The 24,605-nt window shown below is 34.9% G+C and overlaps 2 protein-coding genes across 2 annotated transcripts in view; one reads left to right on the forward strand and one right to left on the reverse strand.

Moving 5' to 3' along the window:
- The window catches only part of cacna1c (calcium channel, voltage-dependent, L type, alpha 1C subunit), a 1,063,887-nt gene that overhangs the window by 923,643 nt on the left and 115,639 nt on the right, over positions 1 to 24,605 (reverse strand). The gene's annotated exons all lie outside the window — the stretch shown is intronic.
- dcp1b (decapping mRNA 1B) overlaps positions 10,601 to 24,605 on the forward strand; it is a 191,758-nt gene continuing 177,753 nt past the window's right edge. The window contains exons 1-2 of the mRNA XM_028824370.2: positions 10,601 to 10,762; positions 10,914 to 11,083. Of these exons, the coding sequence (XP_028680203.1) occupies positions 10,738 to 10,762; positions 10,914 to 11,083 (195 nt within the window). The 5' untranslated portion in view covers positions 10,601 to 10,737. The remainder of the gene's footprint in view (positions 10,763 to 10,913; positions 11,084 to 24,605) is intronic.

Raw genomic sequence — 24,605 nt, forward strand, 5'->3', positions numbered from 1 at the left:
TGCTGAACTGCAGGATTTTTGTATATTTACAGCAATTTAAAAATATTGGCATGTAGAGTAAAGCATGAGGAAGAAGTGCAGACACTTTTTTTCCACAAATCATGTGGAAATCAATTCTCTCATCCTTTTTTGCTTTTTTCTGCTTTTCATTCATAGCAGAACAGTGGCATAAAGTGGATAAACCAATATATATTGTTACCACCACCAATTTCTGCTAAAATGTCTTGCGATGTGCTGCATAAAGAAGCACAAATAGTACAGAAGATTTTTGAAAAAATCAACAGAAAAATCCTGATATGCCCTTAATTCTGGTCTGAACCTACTAGAAAGGCCTCGTCCCCAGGCTGTCTAGCCCCAAACTGGGTAGGCACTCAGGCCCTATCTAGGCCCAATAAAGGGACTCAGGCTTGTGATGCTCACAAAAATATCCAAATTTCCACAATATTATAAAGGAAAGGGGGTAAAAAAATAGAAAATCCCCAGGCCAAGAGAAAATTAAATACATTCAATATTCAAATATTTAATAAAGATTTTTGAAAAGATGACAAAAAACAAAGCAGAGCAACAATGTGATTGCCACAAAGTGAAACTAAAAGCAAACAAATCAAATCTGCAAACCAAGAAACAGTACATTAAAGTAGTTTTAGGGGTCAAAAAACAGGAATTCTGCATATCAAAAAAAAGTAAAATGAAAAATAAGGAATTCAAACCAACAATGCCTAAATTTGTTATGAGAATATCTGTTTCTTAATTGCTGCTGCTGGGGCAGTCCCTTAGCTGCATAATTAGGTGTCCCAGCTTCCTTGGACTCTACATACAGGAGACAGGGCAGTTTAAAATAAAAATGCAAACTAAAACATACAATGTTAACATAATCCAACATCACTCAATAATTAATATAACATCAAAGAAAAAAGGCTAAAATAGAATTAAAAACATGAAAAATCATATTTAGATAACAATAAAATTACTTAATTAGCAATAAATAAATTTGAGCCAGGGAAGCCACCCTGGTTGTGCCATAACAAAAAGAGCTCGGATACAAAGGCTAGAGGTAGACTTTGTAAAATGTAATTAATCATTCTGCTATAGCATTGACTTTCATTGTTTGTTTGTTTTGCATATCATTTTTGAGCATCTGTTATTTTTGTATTTTCCTGTTCATTTGTTTTCCATTTATTTTCTTTATTTCTTTCTTTTAACAACATGGTGTTATTTTTTTGTGCGTATAAGCAGGTGCTCATGCCTGACCACATAGGACTAGGTGAGTTAATTAAGCTATTGTCATCTCTATAGTATGGATGTAGTTTTAACTAATATTTTGTTTTTCAGATTAGTCTTAGGATACATTACAGTTTTACATCAAAAGCTGCTTCTTTATTATTTCACCCCAACTCCTGGGTCAACTAAATCCCAGCAGTACATTATGTGTCTTGTGATTTTTTTTCCCCTTTTTAAAGTTATTTTGTGTTAACTTAGTCACAAGAATGACTTTCTGGAACAAATTGTAATTTGTTTAAGAGACAATTTCCTATTGCTTTTTCATTGCGATCATCAGTTATACTAAACGATATATTTTACCTCTAGAAAAGTAATAAAGAAAACTATAACATTCAAAGAAGCCAGATGTTCACAAACATCCACAGAACATTAATATTTTGTAACAACTGATACAATCTACAGTATACTGCTACACTGATAAAAAGTTAGTAATTAAAATTCTGAATCAAGCAAAGTGATACCTCCTGGTGATTTTGTTTATGTATCATCAATATATTTCTAGGCATGTAAATACAACTAAGAGATAATACACATATTCATTCATGTATATGCTGTACACAATGGATGTATAATTCAAACATTCTTTTGTTGATAATTAATCTCATTCATGCAGTTAAACTATGAAGTGGATCATCTTCTCCATGTGACCTTGTTTGAACAAAAATCAACTACTTGCTGATAAATAATGTACATTGCAAATGACACAAAAATATCAAGAACAAAGCAAGATGAATATGAAATTTTATTAGATACACATAAAATAAATTACTGATTTTTAACCTGACAGGTGGATTGCTTTCCCCATCTTTGCTGCAAATATTTAGTAGATGCATTTCACTGTGTGTTGTCCTGTATACTGTAACTATGTATGTGACAAATAAATAAAGAATTAATAATCATTATTTAGTTAATTTTCATGGTAGTTGATACAATGCAACTTTTCAAATTGGCAAACAGGTGATTCACAAAAGCTTGCTGACTGCAATCCTGAAGACCTCACTTACAGCCCAACGTGTAACATTCAATATTGTGAATACCCATTGCCTAAACATCTTTGCCAATCCATCCTCAATTCACTAGCTCAAAGGCTAGTAAATCCCTTCATGAAACTGACATATGGCAAGATTTTGTGATTCAAAATGTCTGATGCACAGAGTCAGCTTAAAATATAAAATGCAGGATATTTTAGGACAACATACATGCAACAAAGGACTAACAGCAAAAGAACCGTCCTGCAATCTCATTGCCATCCTCCTCTAAGACATCCATAAAAATGAGAATAAAAGTTTTCAGGAATAGTGCTGATCAACAAATTTCGCTAAAATGTTATTTGCCGTGAATTTGCTGCATTTGCGCTCAGCCTGGTACATCAAATTATTTACTGATAATTCCGCCGGAGATCAGCATGACATCCCCCGGAGCTGTAACAGCCAACATTTAATGTGACTGCCCCAGACCCCAACCCCCAAAGGGTACATAATGCTGATCATTTGCATTACAGACTGATTCCGAAGCTTGCACATCTCTCACCACGTTCTTTCTTCTTTGATCTCATGGAGGTGTGTCACACAGTGGTTGGCACTATGAAGAGCATATGGTCATGTTCCCAGTATCGCTGGTCTACTGACTAACACACTACAGCATTAGTATTCATATCAGGTTTATAAATTTTCTATAAAATCAAATCCTATAAAATGTATAAAGCCATAAAGTCACATTAATACTGTGTATAGTAGGTGAACTCAATTTAAGCAAATAATGCAGGTTCTCAGATTTTCTTTTTATGAAACATATATAACATAAATGAGTCATCTCTGCTTGTCCCTGCAGTTTTAACAGCACTAACAGAATTTCAAAAGTTATCTGGTCTTAGAATTAATCTGAATAAAAGTATTCTCTTTCCAGTGAATTCACAAGCATATAATATTAGATTGGACACCCTACCTTTACCATAGCAGATCAGTTTAAATACCTAGGGGTAAATATCACAAGTAAACATAAAGCTCTTTATCAACAAAATTTTGCCATCTGTATGGAAAAAAATAAGCAAGACTTGCATAGATGGTCAACCCTTCATCTCACTCTAGCCGGAAGAATTAATGTTATTAAGATGAATATCCTTCCTAAACTTCTTTTTTTATTTCAAAACATTCCAATATATATATCAATAAATCGTTTTTTAAACAGTTAGATTCAACAATAACCTCATTCATTTGGAACTCAAAACACCCACGTATCTGAAGAGCGACCCTACAAAGACTTCAGGCAGAAGGTGGCATGGCTTTACCTAATTTTCAGTTTTATTACTGGACAGCAAACATACAAGCCATAAAAACCTGGACACAATAATAATATGAACATACACAGGCTTGGTCCGCAATAGAAGTAAAATCCTCTAGTAGTTCTTTATACTCCCTGCTCTGCTCTCCAATAAATGCAAGTTATCGCAAATATACTAATAACCCAATTGTGCTTTACTCACTCAGAATATGGAACCAACTTAGAAAGCATTTTAAGATGGAAAATCTTTTATCGGTGGCACCTCTGCTAGAGAACCACCTTTTTCAACCTTCGCAAACATATCCAGTTTTTAATACCTGGAAGAGTTTTGGGATTAAAATGCTCAGAGATCTTTATATAGACAACATATTCGCATCTTTTGAACAATTACGTTCCAAATTCAACCTCCCAGCTACACATTTCTTTCACTATCTTCAAATTAGAAATTTTGTTAAACAGAAACTGCCCGATTTTCCTCACCTTGTACCCTCCACCATGCTGGAAAAAATACTGCTCAATTTCGAGGAATTAAACACTATTTCCACATTATATAAAATCCTATTAGAGTCCCTACCTTTCAAAGATCCAAGAGGACATTGGGAAGAAGATCTCTTAATCAATATATCAGAAAAGGAGTGGAAGGTAGCAAAGCAGAGAATTCACTCGAGCTCCATATGCGCAAAGCATAGAATTATTCAACTAAAAATTATATATCGTGCTCATCTGTCTCGCTTAAAACTGTCCAAAATGTTTCCAGGGCAAGATCCAACCTGCGAACGCTGCAACCAAGCTCCTGCCTCACTGGGTCACATGTTCTGGGCCTGCACCAAACTAACATCATTTTGGACCAAAATTTTCAAGTGCCTCTCAGACAGCCTTGGTATCACAATTCCTCCTAACCCATTAACAGCTGTGTTCAGTGTTCTTCCAGACGGACTTGAAGTGGAGAAGGACAAGTAAACGGTGATTGCATTCACTACACTCTTGGCACACAGACTTATTCTGTTAAATTGGAAGAATCCTAACTCTCCTCTGATAAGTCAGTGGGAAACCGATGTTTTCTATTATTTGAAATTGGAAAAAATCAAATTTTCAGTTAGAGGATCTGTACAAAATCTTTTCAAAACCTGGCAGGATCTAATCAATATTATTTTAGAATAAGAGAAATAACTATTACCACATTTAATTCCCTTCTCCATTTCTTATTTACCTATATATATTTCTCCCTTTCTTTTGTTTATTGTTGCCTTATTAAAAAGCCCTAAGCAATTCTCCTTTGGCTAAGCTCTCCTTCTCAGGTGGGGTTTGATTTGTCTTCAATTTTGTTTGGTTATAAATTGATCTATTTATATGGAATGATTACAATAAAAATTAATAAATAAATTTAAAAAAAAATCAAAAGAAAAGTAGTAAACATATGGGTAAAGTAGTTGTGGGGCCTAGGATAACAGTTCTCGAAATGTCTGGTGTGCCAGAATGACAGCAAATAAGTTATAGAATTAAATAATGTATTTCATCAACTGCAAGGATTGTTTCTAATTAAGAAACTGGTTGGAGCCAAAATGGTGGCCCTTTTGGACCTTGGTTTACCACTCCTGAGTTACCTGGTTATTTTGTTAACTTGCTTTCAACACATTTTTTGAATGGTGGTTAAGAAACAAAAAAGAAACAATGAAGCATGTTACATTAATCAGCAATTAATTTGGTTACAAATTAAGAGAGTACCTGGAATGAAAACCTGTGGCCACAGCGGCACTCCAGAATCTGAGTATGGCTGCAGTCCTCCAGCAGCAGACCCCCTCAGCCACAGGACCCTGTGAAGTCATTCAGAAACCTGGTGTGAAGGGGTGAGTCTTGCACTGGGCTGCTCTAGAAAATATACAACCCTGTGATATTATATATGAAAATATAATAGCAGTAGGTCAGAACTAAAACATTGGTTTACTGGGAAAATGTATGTGTGTAGGTAAAGGCAGATATGGACTTTAAGAATAAATAAATGTATGGGTGCATTTCACTAATAAATCATAATATCATAAATTTGCAAAGGTGTGACTTAAGTGATAAAAGACAGTTTACTGTTTTTATATTTGTTCCATAGCAGAAATCTCCTTAAAACTGAATACATTTTTGTGCATTTTCATCAGCTAACATATATAAAAAGTACTCTCATGTTAAACATACTATAATAATTCCATAAGATTATGTCACAGTTAAACATACTATAAGGCAAAGTTTGCCACCAGCGGGACAATGCACACTCAGAAAATGATTGACAATTGCTGCTACAAAACTTAACCAAAAAAAAAAAAAAAGACTCTGGCTACAGACCTGCAATGGCAGACCCCTCTGTGGCTTCTCCAGCCACGTGACCCTGGCATCACAGAAATGTTGTAATAATATAGCTGATTGCACTGAAGATTAGTGGAGCTGGATGCCCCAAACAGAAGATGAAGAAAGTCCTTAGTGGGTTGAAGGGAAAATGTGCAATAGTGAGGAGGATGAACAGAGATCCTAGCTGTACTGCACAAGGGGGACAATGCAAGAGTAGCTGTTTCTAGTGCAAAGTGTGCACTTGTTATTGCATGAAACATTAACACTGAACACCACAAAAAACAAAAAACTCATTCTGGACTTCAGAAAGCACATCACAGAATCAGCTCCTCTCCACATCAACAGAACAAGTGTGGAAAGGGTGCACACTTTCAAATTCCTGGGAACCCACATCTCAGAGAACCTTTCCTGGTCTGAGAACACCACAGCAATGGTCAAAAAAGTACAACAGAAGCTGCACTTTCTGAGATTGTTTAAGAAAAACAACTTGGAGCAAAAACTTTTCGTGTCTTTTTATCGTTCAACACTTGAGAGCATACTGTATCACAGTATGGTATGCTGGATGTACAGCAAAAGACAAGAAGGCTCTCTAGAGAGTCATAAACTCAGCACAAAAAAAACACAGGCTGCTGTCTGCCCTCCCTGAAGGGCATTGCCCACTCTTGCTGTCTGGCCAGAGCCACAAATATCATTAAGGATCCCCCACACCCCGGTCACCACCTATTTCAACTGTTACTCTCTGGTCGGTGTTATAGAATTTTGAAAGCATGGACCAACAGATTCAGAAACTGTTTCTTTCCAATGGCCATAAATACATTGAACAAAAATAAGCAAATTAAGGCAGGTTAAACAATTTTTGGTCAGTGCACTCATGCAGCTACTCCCCAATGAAATGGTATTATTATTTATTGTACTACTACTGGTTTCATCTTTGATCTCATTTTGTCTTAAGTATAAGTGTTTACATATAATATACTGTTATCTATAAACTGGACTAAATGTGCAATATCCTTAAGTGCAATAACTTTTTTTTAATGTTCTTCTTGTGTGTATTATGTGTTTCAGATTGTTATACAGAAGTATTGTTGTTTGCTTTATTGTAACCAGCTGGAGTGGTGCTCTCAATTTCATTGTAATTTTTTACAATGACAATAAAAGCTTTCTGTTCTGTAACAGTGGGAAGGTGCAACTAGGGAGAACAGGCTTCCTGAGGTATGGGCAGACCATTTGTCTTTGTTACATACAACATGCCCATCATTGGGTTTAACTGCTATTTGGTGCACACTTTGCTCTTCCCATCTCAGTATCCATTACAGCTTAATATGAAAATAATTTTAAATATTAAGTAGGTAAATGCTCATGCAGTGTAACTAGTTTTAGGAAAGGTCTCCTCTATGGCACAATTGTAGAAATCATAAATTGGACTATTGTTACTAAAGTCATATACTCATTAGTTTATGATATTATGCTAAGCGTCCATATCTCCCTTTACATGAACACATACATTTATCCAATAAACTAATGTTTTAGTCCTTTAGGTCCACCGAATGGTTTATTTCTTGAGAATTCTATGCCAAAACTCTGCTCTTCACACCTCCAGCTGCAGGCTCCTGAGTGACGTCACAGGGTCCTGTGGTTGGAGCAGAGACAGAGGGGTTAAACAGATTAAACAATAGAACACCAAGACAAAAATATCATAAACACCCATGCATATGCAATTGTCACTTATTGCACTTGCTCAACTTTCTTTTGTTCTGCTTACATAAGAGTACCAAATAGATTCCCTAAACTACTTAAGAGTCAGTTTTCTTGTGTGTGTGCATTGGACCCACCAACAAGATTTACCACATCATGCAACATATGAAAGATTAACAAGAGTGGGTTCAGATGGCTGTAACAGGAGCCAATAACAAGGAGGGTCAGTCAAAATCCAGAATTTCTGTTAAGATTCATTCAGCTGGCAAAGTTATACTTAGAGAAAAGCTTCAGGGTAGATTACCAGTAACACACATGATACCAAAGTAACAGTAATGTATGAATTAAAGACACAAGCCAAATTAAAAAAAATATAAGTAAACACTCAGACATCCTGTCCTCGAAAAAAGTGGTTCATGGGCCTCCCATGAAACCTAGCACCCCAGGTCACCCTGCTGAGGGTACCACCAACTTTGTTGTGCCAGTCAGTAGGCCTGTGCAGTGCCCTTCACTGTCATCTGATGTCACTGCTGCCCTTTTCCTGACAGATGTCCTTCGTGATTGCAAACTTTTTTTCTTGTCAGCAATGTCCCCTAGCTGTGCCGCCACTCGCCACTTGAAAGACCCAAAGCTCGGTAACATAGCAGAGGGAACCTGCACTTCCAATTCTTTGGTCATGTATGGCCATCAATACCGCCTGCCCATGACGCTGCTCTTTTTCTGTCAGGTAGGGTGTGCTGCCATGCCACCTGTTTCTGCAAGAAAGACCTAATGCCAAATTATGTGCCTGAGGTAGCTTACGCCGCCATTTTTTGGGTCATGTTACAGATACCATGTTATAAGCTCTTATTTAGAATCAAGATCAAGGTTCAAGGTCAGCAGCTGGCAACTTTTTATGTGACAGACAACAATTAGCATTTAATATATGTATGTGTATATGTACTGTATATATGATAGATAGATAGATAGATAGATAGATAGATAGATAGATAGATAGATAGATAGATAGATAGATAGATAGATAGATAGATAGATGATAGGCATCCTGAGAGGGGAAGGTTCCTTACCCAGATGGGAGGCTCCAAGAGGACATGAGAGACGGTATTGTGTCTTCATGTTTGGGGCTCACAGGCACCCCAGTTCTATCATTTTAGGTTAGGTTACAAACCACTTCAATAAGAGGGCTCAACAGATCCAAGTTTAAGTGAAAGTCATATTAAAAGAACAAGGCTTATACGAGCTGTACTTAAATACACACATAACCTTAGCTATCAAGTTACTGCCTGTTGTTAAAAAAAAATCGAACACAATTAAATTATTATTAATATTTTTATATTTTTACTGCTTTTATTATTGTTATTACAGTTATTGGGTGTGGATAATAGTGGGCTTAAGACCTAGCCCAGGCACTGTCTACAAAGTTTACCTGTGCTCCCTGTTCCACTCCATTCAAACTAGTGTGGTGCTGAGGTGTCAACCGTTGCACGGCAGCGCTCAAGTCCTAATATTGGATCATAGTATGGTTTGTCGTGTGATGGGTGTGGCAATGCGCTGCATCAGTGTACACTCCCAACCTTCTCCTCCTATGACTATGTGGATTTTCTTTGAACATTCTTCCTTCCTCCCACGTTAAGGATGAGTAGATTCTAAAAGGGCTTGATATAAATAATTTCAAGTGTGTGTGTGTGTGTGTTTGTAAGGAAATATGCCTTATCATCGACTGGTGCCTCATACAGGGCTGGTTCATGCCTTATTCCTAATGTTAAAAAGATGGTATGATCCCATAAGACCCTGTAATCGAATATGTGGCTAAAGAAAATTAATATATGTTTGGGTTCAGAGCATGATGTTTGGCAGAGGTTTATCCAAGAGGAGTCAAAAGATTACTATGTTACAGTTATTTACACATGCATTTTTATTTCACACTTGGAACACAGATAGATTAAAGAACTTGCTCATGTTCACATTCACGTAGGTGGCAGTCAATCTGACAGTATTGTGCTTTAAAATTTTATTTTCTACCCATTTCTCTGTGCTGCCTGTGAATGAGCACTACCAAGTTTTAAATTTATTACTACAGTCTTCTGTAGCTGTAGTAGTAGTATTAGTAAGTAGTATTGTCACATTGGTGTTAGAATACAAGAAGAGCACAGTATTAACTGAAGAATAACATAACAAAATGGCACCTCTTCTTGCTTCCTTCTATTTCTATTCAAATTGGCTCTGACCCCCTTGTGATCCCGAACTGGATAAACAAGCAGTGCAGGATTGACGTATAAGCTACACAAGCTATAGCTTAGGGCCCCCGCCTTCTTGGGGGCCCCCAAAACAAATTGTCCGAGTGAGCAATTGTCATATATACTTAAATATACTACAGCATTATTTGTCCCAATCAGGCCCGGCCTTAGGAATAGGCGAAGTAGGCGACCGCCTAGGGCCCCGGCGTCCAGGGGGCCCCGGATCGACTCCTTGGTCTAATTTTCACATATATCACAGAGCTTCCAGGGGGGCCCCTGGACCCCCCTTTCGCCTAGGGCCCCATAATACCTAAGACCAGGCCTGTAAACAAGTATAGAAAAGCGATGACAAAATAAAAGCTGCAATAAAAAAGAACATCATAGAGCACAATGAAAGATACAGACTTATTGTATTAAATGAAAAAATAGGTAATGGCTCTTCCAATGTTGAAATGTGTTACAAACACATTTGTTTAGATTTGGCACAGCTCATGAATACACTTTTTATATTAATACAGAAAGTATAAAACAATCAACAATGAGATAAAACAATTACCCATTAATGCTGCTTTAATGTTTATATATATATATATATATATATATATATATATATATATATATATATTTTTTTTTTTTTTTAATTAACAGATTGCTTAATTAAAAATGACCGCATTATATTTTTAAATTATAAGTACATTTTCCTATTACCTGACACATAATTCCTCAACTGACTACTTATATATGTGGGTGTGTAGTATTGGCAATCTGATACCTGTGAGGTGCTGATTAATTTTCAGTACGCTTTCCTACCATCGATCGACGTTCTCCGCACTCGACATTTAGACTCGCTCTACGGCCCTGTGAGCGGATAGCAGTGCCTGCGTATTTATTTCAGCTTTCAAAGTGGAAGATGGCTACTGGTCGAGGCGCTTCTGGTGAGGGGGAGGAATTGCTTAACTCCTCAAACTTTTTCCTTCTCTATAAATACAACTATGAACTTTTTTTTTTATATTTTGTAGAAATTGCCTGAAATTACATACAATCTATGATTATGAATAACGGCAATTATTATCCTGTTTTACGCAGGTATAGGAGGTGCTCCGTCTTCTTCCACCAGCGGGACAAACAGCTGTGTTGCAAAAGGTTTGGATATCAGTTTGGCGGCTCTGCAGCGACTCGACTGCTGCATTAACAGGATCGTAGATGTGGCTAGTCAGGTGGCCCTGTATACTTTCAACCATCGCGCAAACGAGTGGGTAAGAAACCTACAGGTTCACGGAGGTGGAGTTAACAGCATATTTATTGTTGTGTGTGTTTAACAACAGTTGCGCCGACTTTATGTTTATGTTTACATTTTCGTGTTATTATGAAACTGTAATGTTTAAAATGATAACAGACTCCAGTCAGTATATAAACATGCATATAATAAGTTAAATTCTGGAAAATAGTGTCCTTGCTGAGCCTCAGTTTGAGTATAATAAACTGATTTACTGTTCAGTGATGCTGTGTTTTGATTTTTTTTATCAGTTTGCGTTTGATTATAAAATAAAATACAAAGAATAGGAATTTTTAAACATTTTTACATTTTAAAGTTGCAGAGTTTTAGAGGAATATTTAGGTTTTGTCCAAAATCATCCAATTTTTTTAATTATATTTAATTTTAGCACAGCTCCTGAAAACACTTTCTGTAAAATATTATTTTTTTTTCTTTGTGTATGCTAAAAATCATAATCCCTTAATATTTTGCGAAATAATTCAACAGTATTGATCATAAGTTAATGTTAACTTTGTAACATTCTCGTATACGAAGTATAGGTAAAGTATTGGAATCCTATAAAAATTCCGTTTTGAGATTTTGATGAATCTTGACGTTTTAGACCACCCCGAGTCCGATAATACCATTGTTGGAATTATGTCTATGTACAGTATATGTGTAAACACGATAACTTGAGTACGCTTTTACTTGGGTCAACCACATTTTTTCATAAAAATATTAGGTACAAAACTTTTGGCCTATTTTCGTTAATCAGGAGTTGTACTTTACTTTTTATTCAAGCAGCTGCAGGGTCCGATTTTTTTTTTTTTAAATATGCATTTATGTATTATTTTCCTTTTTATTTGTAATCCTGCCCTCGTCACAGTATATTTGTATATTTTGCATTTTCTTTATGCCTGAATTATTACAGTATTTCATTTTCACATCCCATGACACACGTGTTAGATTAATTAGTAACGTAGTTTTGTATTTTTCAAGTTGATGTTCCCTTTATAATACCATTTCATTGAGCAAACTAATATATATCATGATTCTGAAGAAATAATTTGTCTTGTAAATACCAAATTTATCTTTTAAGTTGGCCCTGTCTCTGGCTTTTGGAATGAGTTTTTCTTTGATCCCTTGCACTTGACAATGCTGGTATAGATTCTGACTCTAAGTGTCACTAAATTAAATGGGTTAAAAATAGATCAATAACTAGATTTTTATTACTTTGAGTTTAGTTATGTTTCCTGTATATTAAAAGAAAATGTTTTTTACCTCCCTTTTGTTGTTCTGGTTGTGCTTGAATATACTAAACTAGTTTAGAACACTCCTATTTTTCTAGTGTTTATTGAAATTTAAATAGTTCAAGTTCAGTGAATAACTTGAAACTGTATAAAGGTAAGTGGCAAACTGCCAGAGGTTAAATTAAGAATAAAGTTTAGGTTACAAAAAACTGAAAACTAATGTAGTTATACAAAAAGACTGTTTTCAGGAAACAAGAAATGAGTTAATAACTTACAGCTTTTCTGCAGTAATGGAAGTTTATTAAGCCTTGAAAGTTGATGAAAACAACTTTTGTCATTATTTATAAGCCTTTTTTCACAATAAAAGCAGTGTTGGTGCAAACTGTGTTGCAAAAAGCAATGAAGCATTATTTGGATATTATTGCACAGTATATTGCTATCTTAATGGTGAGAAAACTCAATTAACAAAAGAAGACAGTCCAACAATTTTAACCCTTAGAAGTCTTAAGTCCTTCCATGATTGAGTGCTAAAAATAGCAATGAAAGTAAATGTAACATTGATTGGTTTGAGGCTTATAATGAGTATAGACTGCAGCTGCAGCATCATCAAAAATGATATAAGGGGGATGGGTCCTCATATAAGTTAAAAGGCGTGAATATTCAGTGAATGTATATTGTTCACTAACATTAGATATTCCATGATGCTATGAAACTTGATTTTGTGGTTTTTGGTATCCTTATTGATTTGTTTACAAAACAAAGAAATTACACAATAAAACAAATGCAAGATTCATGTAATTAATTTATTTAAAGGTGTCATTTTGCTTGGCTTTTTTTTAGTACACAGAAATGAGTCTTTAACTTACAAAATAATCTCAGTGGAATACCACTTTTTGGTTCAGACTTAAATCTTTTTGATCATCCCTTGTATATAATCTGAAGTTTTGAAGAGTTATATTTTTGTTGTATAAAATTAAGGCAAAAATTGATTCAGCAAATAGAATTTACACCAGTATATTTCAAGTGTGTTTAAACTACAATATTTAACATGCACGGAAATTACTTTATTTAAAATGTGTGACTGAAACAACAGGATTTGAGAAAGAAAATTTGTAACGGAACAAAATTTTATTGGAAAAAGTTTCTATCTTTTTCTTTGTATTATTTTATTATTCACTTTGTGAAAAATATTATTTAGAATAAAACTTTATAATTTTAATACATTATTTGACTATTATACAGCATTAAAATTAGTCTAGGTAGGCACACTAAAAGTATGGATAGATATTTCTTTGTTGATACTGTTCAAAGTGTGTAGTTTAACATTTTTAATATATGCCTTTAAATATATATTTTTTTATATATATAGAAATCACTTAAGCTGTTGATTCTAATTTTGGATTTTCATAGTGTATGTTAAAAAGTAGGCTTGAAACTGCATGTTTATGCATTTAGTTTTCATTCTGAATGTGCAAAATTAAAATGCTTTCTTTCATTTGGAAAGTATCCAGTACTGCTAATGTTAAATGCTTCGAGGTAACCATTTTCCCTGATACTAATATACTAATCTGTGGCCTGTCCGCATTACTGAAACCTTGCAAAGTACAGGTATTAAATGTTATCATTCCTTGTATACTTACATTATACACACATGGCTGATTAAAATTATACTTTTTGGTTTTTATTCATCAAAGCCACCAGTATATATAATGTTAGCTGGCTTTAAAATATTATCCAAAATAAATTATGTTAAAAATACTCTTTGTCGGCTTTCTTTAATCAGAGAATGGTGAGGCTGACACCTGAGTGTAATGGAGGTCTAGTTTTCTGCAGAAGTGTGAAACCTGTATATATTGCATCTGTGAAAAAAAAACATTACACAGATTCACTGAAAACAATTAAGACTAAATAAGCTGAAAATCAAACTGAGGTCAGAAGTTAGACACCAAAACTAAGATATAAAGAGGACTCTATGAACACAGAATAAGTTAGTGACAAAAGCTTTCTTAAATACTGTTAACTAATAAGGAAAAGACTCTATTTTCTGAGTGTATTAGTGGAGTAATCTATTTGATGGAAACACAAAGAATAACAGGAGTATTACAAAACTGTTAGCATATAAGAAGCATAATGATTTCAGTGCAGTTATTTGTATGCCATTTTTCTGTAATCAAACAATCCGAGTTACATAAGCTTCATTTATATAGTGTTAGCATAACATTGATTTTTTTCCCTTCTGCTAAACATGTTGATATCTTAACAGTGTTATGCAGGATATTATATTGAGAAATCAAGATGTGATAAAACATCTTGCATGTGTGTTTTTGCTTTATTTACAGGGTAATTCATTCAAATAAAAAATGATCTCAAATGCAACAAAAGTGTTTTATTGTCTTCTGTGTATTTTTTTATATTCACTTAAGCAATTATGGGAAGAATGGTGCTGTACTAGTTAGCCCTGGTTTGTTACAGCTTCATAGTCTTTGGTTGGAATCCTTGCCTGGGCACTATCTTTGTTGACTTACAGTGTTCACTTTTTGAATTTTCTTATCCCTCGGTACCCTGGTTTACACCAATATTTCAGAGGTGTAATTGCTAGTTGACTGGCAGCTCTAAATTAGTCCACTGTGTCAGTATGCTGCTGCTGAAGAATGTGAATTTCCCATTGGGATTAATAAAGTATCTATCTATCTATCTATCTATCTATCTATCTATCTATCTATCTATCTATCTATCTATCTCTATCTATCTATCTATCTATCTATCTATCTATCTATCTATCTATCTATCTATCTATCTATCTATCTATCTATCTATCTATCTGCATGTACACTGCATTGTTCTGGCATTCTGTTCTTGGTTTGGTTCTGCCTTTGGACATCAGCTGCTATGATAGATTTTGGAACCATTCATCACTAAAATGGGTAAAGTACATCTGGAAAATGTATTGGTCGAGGTATCAAAAAAGAATAAAATATTTTAATACCTGTTTGAATTGCATATTGAACAAGTATTATGACACATTGTCACAAGCGACGTACATGTGTTTTCTCAGTTTTTTTATTTTTAATAAATTTGCAAAAACCTCAAGTAAACTTTTTTCACGTTGTCATTATGGGGTGTTGTGTGTAGAATTCTGAGGAAAAAAATGATTTTAATCCATTTTGGAATAAGGCTGTAACATAACAAAATGTGGAAAAAGTGAGGCGCTATGAATACTTTCTGGATGCACTGTATATTGCAGTGTGTCACATTCCAAAAATATTTTAATCATTGACACAGGAAAAAGCAAATTATTTCAAAAGAATAATAGGGGCAGACCAGCTGTACCGACATTCAACAGATTGACAATTCCTTTTCTTCTATTATTTAAAAAAATATAATAAAGCTAAAATATGAATATCTCCAAGGTACAATTATTATCTACACAATTTTGGTAACTTGTATAATTAAATGTGTGGAATAAATACTTTGTAGCATTTATGTAAATTCAACTTACATGTATGCCTGTATTTTAATGTTGAACTAATTTGAAATTAATCTATTATTCTGCTATACATGATCCTTCCATAATTTTTTAAACACTACTATATTGTACTAGTAGTTCAGTAATTATTCTAGTTGCTCATCTTTTGATATTCTTTTGTAATTCTATGTCCTTTTACTATATAACATATATAAATATTCAATAAAATTGTCAAATGTTTTTGTCGCTGAGGAGCTCGCTTTTTTGTCACTATCAAATCTGCATCCCGTGACAAACTGTACCTTGAATTTCCACTACAGTATTTATACTGCAGTCATTTGTTTCTAATACGGTATCGTAGTGAAGATAATAATATAAGCACCTCTATGATCAAATTCATTTGTTTCTTCCTACAAAAATTCTATCACATTAGTGAAACGTCTAAAACCATATTGTTTGCTAATACACCCATAAGACTTTTGTCTGTGTCATCTTGAGTATTTGTTTCCATTAAATTGTCAGTGATGCACTTTAAGCTGCAGTAAATGGCCAATTATTAATCAAGCTGGCTCAATCATTTTTTTAACAAATTTTAACATAATAATAATGCATTAGCAGTAAATCTCAAAGTGCAACATAAAAAGATTAAACAAAGGCAAGATAAAAACACAGATAAAACAACAATAATTATAGCATTCTTGTTAATATGCTTTCCTAAATAGAAAAGTCTTTAGCTGCTGTGTTCTCAGGCTCTCTGGTAGGGCATTCCAGAGCCGTGGAGCAGCGGCTGCAAAGGCTCGGTCACCCATTATATATAAAATATATATAATTGGTTTTTTTTTTTTTTTTTTAAGCCATTTTTTTCTTTTAGTACTTTTCACTCTATAGCCATCACATCATTTAGTGTTTCGCTAACTTTCCTTAAAGCTAATAGGAAGTTTCCAGAATAAAACCATCAGCAAAATAGGAATTTAAGTTGTACTGTTTCCTTTTTCATGTTTTTAGTTATTTTTCTTAAAGCAACTCCCATCCTACTTGATTACTCTCATACAACTAAAATATTGAAAAACTTTTTTTTTATAATCTTTTTAGTGATATTCGTCTATATTTTTCCTTTTGTTATTCCTAAATTTAATTGTGTTTTTCATATACTTCTAAGCAGTATAGCTACAGTACCACTGGAATGATTTTGTTTTCTAGGTATTACAGTATACACATACTTTTTTCTTTTGTCATTTTATTTTTTTTCTTTTAATTATCAACTGATTGTTTTATTTTTATTTTATGTTGTGAGTTAAATTTCTGAATTTGACAGTATGTGAAGCATACCATTTTAAATATGTTTTATAATGATTTGTAAGCTCTTCTCCAGTGCAGACGAACCGATTGGTAAAAATGGGGACATAAGTATTAAAAAGTTCTCCATTACTTTCCTAGCAGTAACCAGTTTCATATGAGCATATGCTAAAGTAAACAGCAAAAACATCAGTAACATCATTTTTTATATATTGTCATCCAGTTAATGCGTTGTACATTAGCAAGATAGCCTTTCATTCTAAAGTTAGAGGTTACATTTTCATTTTCATTATATTATGAGTGGTTATAATTTAGAAGTTACTAAAACTTGATATATTGCATTTCTGTCTTCTACTCTCATTTGTATTGTTTCATAAATGTACCTTGAATGAACAGTAAATATCAAAATTTGCCTTTATATTTATTATAGTATATATTAATATAAAGTTATTTTTATTTATCATTTAGCCTTTTGATTTTAGCAGTAATCATTTGCAAATTATCAACAGATGTGTCGGTCTAAATAAAACAGAACAAGAAAACACCCAAAATATCATGATAAAATATACCACAAAAGAAAATGTATTTATGTGTGTGTGTATAAAAATATACACCTATAATACTAGCAAACATTCAAACAAGGCATGTTGGATAGAAGTAAATTCCAGTTTACAGCAGATTGTTTTTTTTGTTTTTTTAATTTGTTTTTAAACAAACTTTTGGGGTCCATGTGCATTAGGAAAAAGCATATCAAATAATCTGACCATCCAGCCCCTTTGCAAACTTTGTGCAGTGTACTTGGGTGCAGGTTAAAGTCAGTGTGATGACGGTCTTAAATATCTTTTAATGTCCTGTTCAGATCAGGATCTTGTACAATTCTCAGTAGTTTCAAAAGACATTATAGGTCACCAAAAAAATAATAGAATAGGTAAGGTTTATTAAGAATCTGTATTTCTGTTGTTATTAAAATAAATATGAATAGCCTCAACACTAGATTTAATAAGAGTATAGTTTTGACTTGAAACTCTGGCAGATATGACTCTAGCAGTAATAGATCTGTTCAGAGTTTGATTAACCATTTATCTAAAACGTGTCTCTTACAGAGGAATAACTTATCTTGGGAATTTTAGTAGTCATGCATTTTATGATTGTAATGTATTTACTGAAATACAGAATTAATAGCTCTGTAAGGTAAAATTGTCCCAAGTCTTAAAGCTTAACTTATACTAAACAAACCTAATTGAAAGTCAGTGTTTAGATTTGAGAAGTTGAGGTATATGATCATAGTTAATATTTTGCTTTTGTTTTTAAATCAACTGAACAGTATAACAACTAGGCAACTCTTCTTGATATAAATTTAACTGACATTGTTTGCAGCTGCATAAAGTGAGTTCTAGTGTGAAAACATGAATTCAAAAGGTTAGATTAGCATTAAATATTATACCTAAACGTTTTGTATTTAGCCAAAGTAAAATTCATGTATTTCATGTTAAAAATTGTTTGTATTTTCTTGCTACCTTAAGTATTAATCACTTACTAAACCAAGTACGGTGCCATATTCTGGTGCAGAAATTGTATCTTAATCCCCTGTTACTTTGTTGTGCAATTCTTCTAAAAGATGTAGCAACAGAGAGAGTAAAAATATGTTCCAACACTTTGCCACCATGTTAAAGACTATTTATATACACTGAATGGATGTTACATACTACTAAATCTAAAAGAGTATTTTAGCATTTGCTACATCAGAAAATATAAGGTCATCTGTTACAATGCGATTTAATGTGTTGTCTGTTCTGGGATGTGAAGAAAAAAAATCTTATTTTACAAAACAAAAAAACAAAGCAAAAGTGATAATTATTTTTGTCTTATAATTTTACCTGGCTAGTATAGTCAACAAGGTTGAGATAAATTATGAGTAACCAGTTAATAAAAACATTATTTTAAAATTAAGTCACTCAATTTGAAATACAACATAATTTTAAGAAACCTTCCTTAAGTGTTACTAGTTCTCAAAGTGAACTATCTAGATCAGTGTTTCCTAAAGTCAGTCCTGAAGTCGCACTGTGGCTGCAGGTTTTTATCCCAACAATTTTTACCTTGAATTGGAATCATAAATTAATTAAACAAGCTGGTATTTCCTAGCCTCTGTGTTTACAAAAATGACAACTGGATTTCTAAATTTTGTATTAGTAGACACTTCTGTATATTACATGAATATAATTTAATGTTTTTATCTTAAAAATAAAGATGTTGATCATCCTCATCATGATTTTCTTTCCAGTTTTCCAGGTGTCCTAGCCACTATTTACTAATGAGTGCACTAATAGGTCTTATACTCAAGTAGCTGCAGTCTTTCACCATTCTCTGTTGTCTGTCCAGATTTCCACTTCATTCATTGTTATTGTCATTATTAGAATGCAATGATAGGAGATTAAAAGATGAATCAATAGGAAAATGACAAAATGCAATGACAAATATTCAGATTTTCCTAAATTTATTATAAATGTAAATCTCATGCTACTGTTGTTTTTTGAATGCTGAATAAGAAAAGAAAAAATAAAATATTAACTATTTAAAAATGAATTCAAGGTAAAATTACTTTCTGATTGTGAAACAAGTAGGAAAAAACCTGTAACCACAGGTCCTCTAGGATGGAAATTGGGAACCACTGATCTAGAACACTTAATAGAAATATTTTAATAGTACAAACACAAATTTTGCACTCTTGCTTATGTGAAATTCATTACTTCTTTCAAAAAAATCAATATAAAACAAACCACTTCATTAAGAAATTATGAAAATTTAAGAGTTGACCGCATCTATGCCAATAAATCCACATATTTTATTAAATAACAAACACCAGTTATGCAATAACATCAACTCTATTATGTGAAATGTTTGTCATAGAAGCTTCTCAGAACCTTAGATGCACTTTGCACTTTTCTCCAGAAATACAGAACTTAAATAACAGGAAGCAATGTGTACTTTATACTTCTTGTTAAATGCAGATTTCCTGACTAATTGCATACTTAATGTTTTTCTGTAGGTAGTACTGTGATGCTGTAATGATCCCAAGCTTGTAGAATTTTTCAGTTTTTGTTCAATATATTGATTGGTCAATACCTTTATTACAGTAATCCCTCACCTATCGCGGGGGTTACGTTCCAGAGCCCCCCGCGATAGGTGAAAATCCGCGAAGTAGCGACCTATATTTATTTTATTATTTATACATATTTTAAGGCTTTATAAACCCTTCCCACACTCTTATAAACTTTTCTCACTCTCTTGTTAACCTTTCCCACGCTCTTATAAACACTTCCTATGCTCTTAAACACTTTCTACATTCTTAAACACCTCAGACCAACACTGCACACTGCACGCAGCGATCAGACGTCAATGTGTCTGCACTCGCTTTGTGAAGGGGTGCAGCTGAACTCACTCTGAGCAGAAATGGACTTTGTGCTGCTTCTGCCAAAATGCCTGCTTGTCGCTCTGCGCGTTCGGAAGGAGGAGTGTGTGTGTGGGGGGGGGGGGGGGGGGTGTGGGAGCTGAACGCACCTTCGCTCAAACCCCCCCTCCCCGGAAGCGCAGTACGCTCCTGCCACTTCGCATTGTCAAGGGGGTGGGGAGCTGAATGAACGCTAAGGAGAAGTGGACTTTGTGCTGGCTTTGTGCTGCTTGTCACTCTGCGTGTCAATAATTTTAAGCCTGTACATCACCAATTTTCATGTCTCACTGTCTTGTCTTGCGTGAAGTTAAAATGTTTTATAATAGTGAGATGTTACTCATATCCTTAGCCCGACGTCCACATATCATATGTGTTAACAAAGTGTGTTTTATAAGTTTACATGTGTTTAAAGCATGTGGGATGGGTATTTTAAGGCTTAAACTATAAAAATGTTTATTTATATGGTCTTTCTATATCGCGGATTTTCTCCTGTTGCTGATGGGTCTGGAACATAACTTCCGCGATAGGCAGGCAATCACTTGTATTTAAAAACCCGCAAAGTCGTGAATCCGCGAAAAGTGAACCGCGAAGTAGCGAGGGATTACTGTACTGGCAGAATTTGTAATAATATTGCAAGGCAATAAGGCATGTGTGGTACTGCAGTGTTGAAATTGAAAAGATCAAACTTGCCTGTCTGATAAATTTTTTGGCAGCCAATGAAGGAAACAGTGCACAATTCCAGTTAACATTTTGCTATCTCTTTTCTCCAAACAACAAACAAGAATTCATTCACTGTGTTTACAAAAGATGATTCCTAAACTGGAAGGTCCTTCTATCCCATTGCTCCAAAACCATCCATCCATCCAGTTATTTTATGAACCTGCATAACACATTTTACTGACAAGGTGTCCTCAACATATCTAGGCAGTGTTAAGAGTAAGACAAGAAACAACCTTGAATGGTCTTTTATATATTCCTACACATTTAAGTACAAGGCAGCAGTTTTATAAAGGACTTGAAGATGTCTGCTGCATAGAAAAGGTGATTCGAGGCAGAAAACTAAACTTTTAATGCTGTAATTTTGATATACTTTAGCACAATTATGGTGCTTGAACATTCTTATTAAGTAATGCTCTTGTTTTGATAATATGCAGTGATTTTAGTAAGCTAAGCGGTAGTGCTTACTAGAGATGAATGACTGAAAAAAATACTGTGTTTGATGACCAAATATAGAAAGTCTATGTAATGTTTTTAATCAAACAAAATTAAATAGGCAAAGTGCAGTTAAGTTCAATTTATATAAAATATACACGTTGAGCCAAACTGAAGTACCACATTTCTCGAGGTCATTGTGCGAGGTAGAGGCAGCCGAGAGGGTTGGGGTGGGGGTCCTTTGCTAGGTGATACCTTGTAGTTTTCAGTTGGCAACATGCCTTGGTCCTGTGCACACTGTGCTTTTGCTGTCGAAGTGTATTTCAAAAACAATGAATCCATCATCACTACGAAGTGTGCTTTCCGAATGCACTTCAGCATTCCTCCTATCGGTGACGTCCCAAATCAGAAAACAGTTCTTCAATGGGAGGTTAAATTTAGACAGACGGGTACAACATTGAACATAAAATCTCCAGGTCATCCTCGGACTATATGAACGCTCAAAAACATCCAAGCTGTAAGGGCATTAATTTTGTAGTCTCCTAGATGTTAAGCACGCAAGCATGCTTCTGCCTTAGGCATTTCCAACACGTCTTTGAGGAGAATTTTGCATGAGGACCTTAATTTCCATCCATACAAGATGATGGAAGTGCAGGAACTCACTGAGAAAGCCGTAGAGAGTTGTGTGCAAACATTCTGCAAACCCTTCATCGAGATGCCATAGGCATGTGCAGCGACTAGGCACATTTCCATTTGAATGGTTATGTAAATAAGCAAAACTTTAGCAATTGGGCTGAAACCAATCCTCGTGAACTTCGTCAGAGACCCCTGCACAGTGAGCGTGTTACAGTTTGTTGCCCTGTTGCAGAATTTGGCATTGTAGGCCCTTACTTTTTTGAGGAAAGGGGAGCAACAATCACCATCACTTCAGAACATTACATTGAAATGCTAGCAAATTTTTTGTGGCCCCAACTTGAAGAAATGGATGTGGTGGATGCCTGGTTTTAGCAGGATGGAGCAACAGCTCATATGGTGAGGAGATCCATGCAAGCTTTGTGGGAGAGATTTCCAGGGAAGCTGATCTCCCTGCGTGACAATGTTGGGCGGCCTTCACGTTTGCCTGATCTCATTCCGTGCAATTTCTTCTTGTGGGGCTATCTCAAGTCGAAGGTATACGCACCCCGACCTCAAAATCTTGAAGCCCTCAAGGATGCTATTCGCAACAAAATAGGCACTGTTCTCATTGAAATGGCCAAACAAGTCATGCGAGCGTTCAGAAATCATCTTGAAGAATGTATCACTAATGATAGCCACCACCTTGAAGACCTCATTTTTAAAACACAGTGAAAAAAATCTATTTTGTATACCCTTTGTTGTGTCATTATGAAATGCATTTTATCTTGTACCATTTTTGTAGAATAAACATTTGAAATGTGGTACTTCTTTTTGGCTCACCCTGTGTATGTGTTTGTGTTTGTGTGTGTGTGTGTATATATATATATATATATATATTATTACACACACACACTCTCTCACTCTGTCTAGTGGTCACCTGCAGCTCTGCCCGTGTAAGAGTGAAACAGGACAGTGAGGAGGGCCCTGCCCGGCTCTCCACTCCTGACTTCATGCTTCCCCCTCGCCTCTGCCTCGGATTAATGAGAATATATCGCTTCTGCAAGCGAACTATGATTCTTACCGCAATCTAAATCCATTAAGTGGTTCTCTCGTTTGGTAGCTAAGTGGAGGCAAAATACGCCACAAGGCTATCACGTGAGTGAGGAGGGCCCCTCCCCTCAGCACACTGCGTATCTGATGGATTCACGCAAATAAATTGGTACCGCAAGCGAACTGTGATACTTAGCACGATGAGAGAAGTCACAAAATCGCCCGGAATGTTCAAGCAAATTATAGAAAAAAACCCGATCTAAATCCGTCAAGTAGTTTTCTCGTGAAAGCGGACAGACATGCAGACAGATGTTTTATATTTATATTTATCTATACATATTAATAAAAGGCAAAGCCCTCACTGACTCACTGACTGACTGACTGATTGACTGACTGACTGACTGACTGACTGACTCATCACTAATTCTCAAACTTCCCGTGTAGGTGGAAGGCTGAAATTTGGCAGGCTCATTCCTTACAGCTTACTTACAAAAGTTAGGCAGGTTTCATTTCGAAATTCTACGCGTAATGGTCATAACTGGAACACATTTTTTGTCCATATACTGTAATGGAGGAGGCGGAGTCACGTATCGCGTCATCACGCCTCCTACGTAATCACGTGAACTAAAAACAAGGAAGAGATTTACAGCACGAGTCAAACGCGGGAACGAAGGTAAATGACGTTAATTTTTGACTGTCTTTTAATACTGTGTAAGCATACATATTAACACGTGCAATTAAACGTGTGCATTTACGGGGTGATTTCTCAGGCTTAAAAGCTCACCTTTTATCAAACGCGAGAACAAAGGTAACTGACGTTGTTCACTGTCTTTTAATACTGTGTAACCATACATATTAACACATGTGCAATTAAACGTGTGCATTTACGGGGTGATTTCTCAGGCTTAAAAGCTCGCCTTTTACTAAAAAGGTAAATGCAAAACTATTTTCAATCAGTTTATTGAAACGCTCCCGTTAAGGATTGCAATAACATATTCGCGAGATAAAAGAACGAAGTAGGGGGAAATCAAGGAAGAGCCGCAAACAGCGAAGAGCAAAAAATTCATTAAACAATTGAGAAGGGAGTGAGTGAAGCATACAAGCATGTTCATAAGGGAAACAAAGCACGATGTAAAACGTAAGTTTAAATTAAGTTTATAGAAACGCTCCCGCTGCGGATTGCAATAACATATTCGCGAGATAAAAGTTTAATGAGAAGACACGAGGTATAAACGAACCACACGCC

This window comes from Erpetoichthys calabaricus, chromosome 18 (genome assembly GCF_900747795.2).
Source record: "Erpetoichthys calabaricus chromosome 18, fErpCal1.3, whole genome shotgun sequence".
Taxonomy (NCBI): domain Eukaryota; kingdom Metazoa; phylum Chordata; class Cladistia; order Polypteriformes; family Polypteridae; genus Erpetoichthys; species Erpetoichthys calabaricus.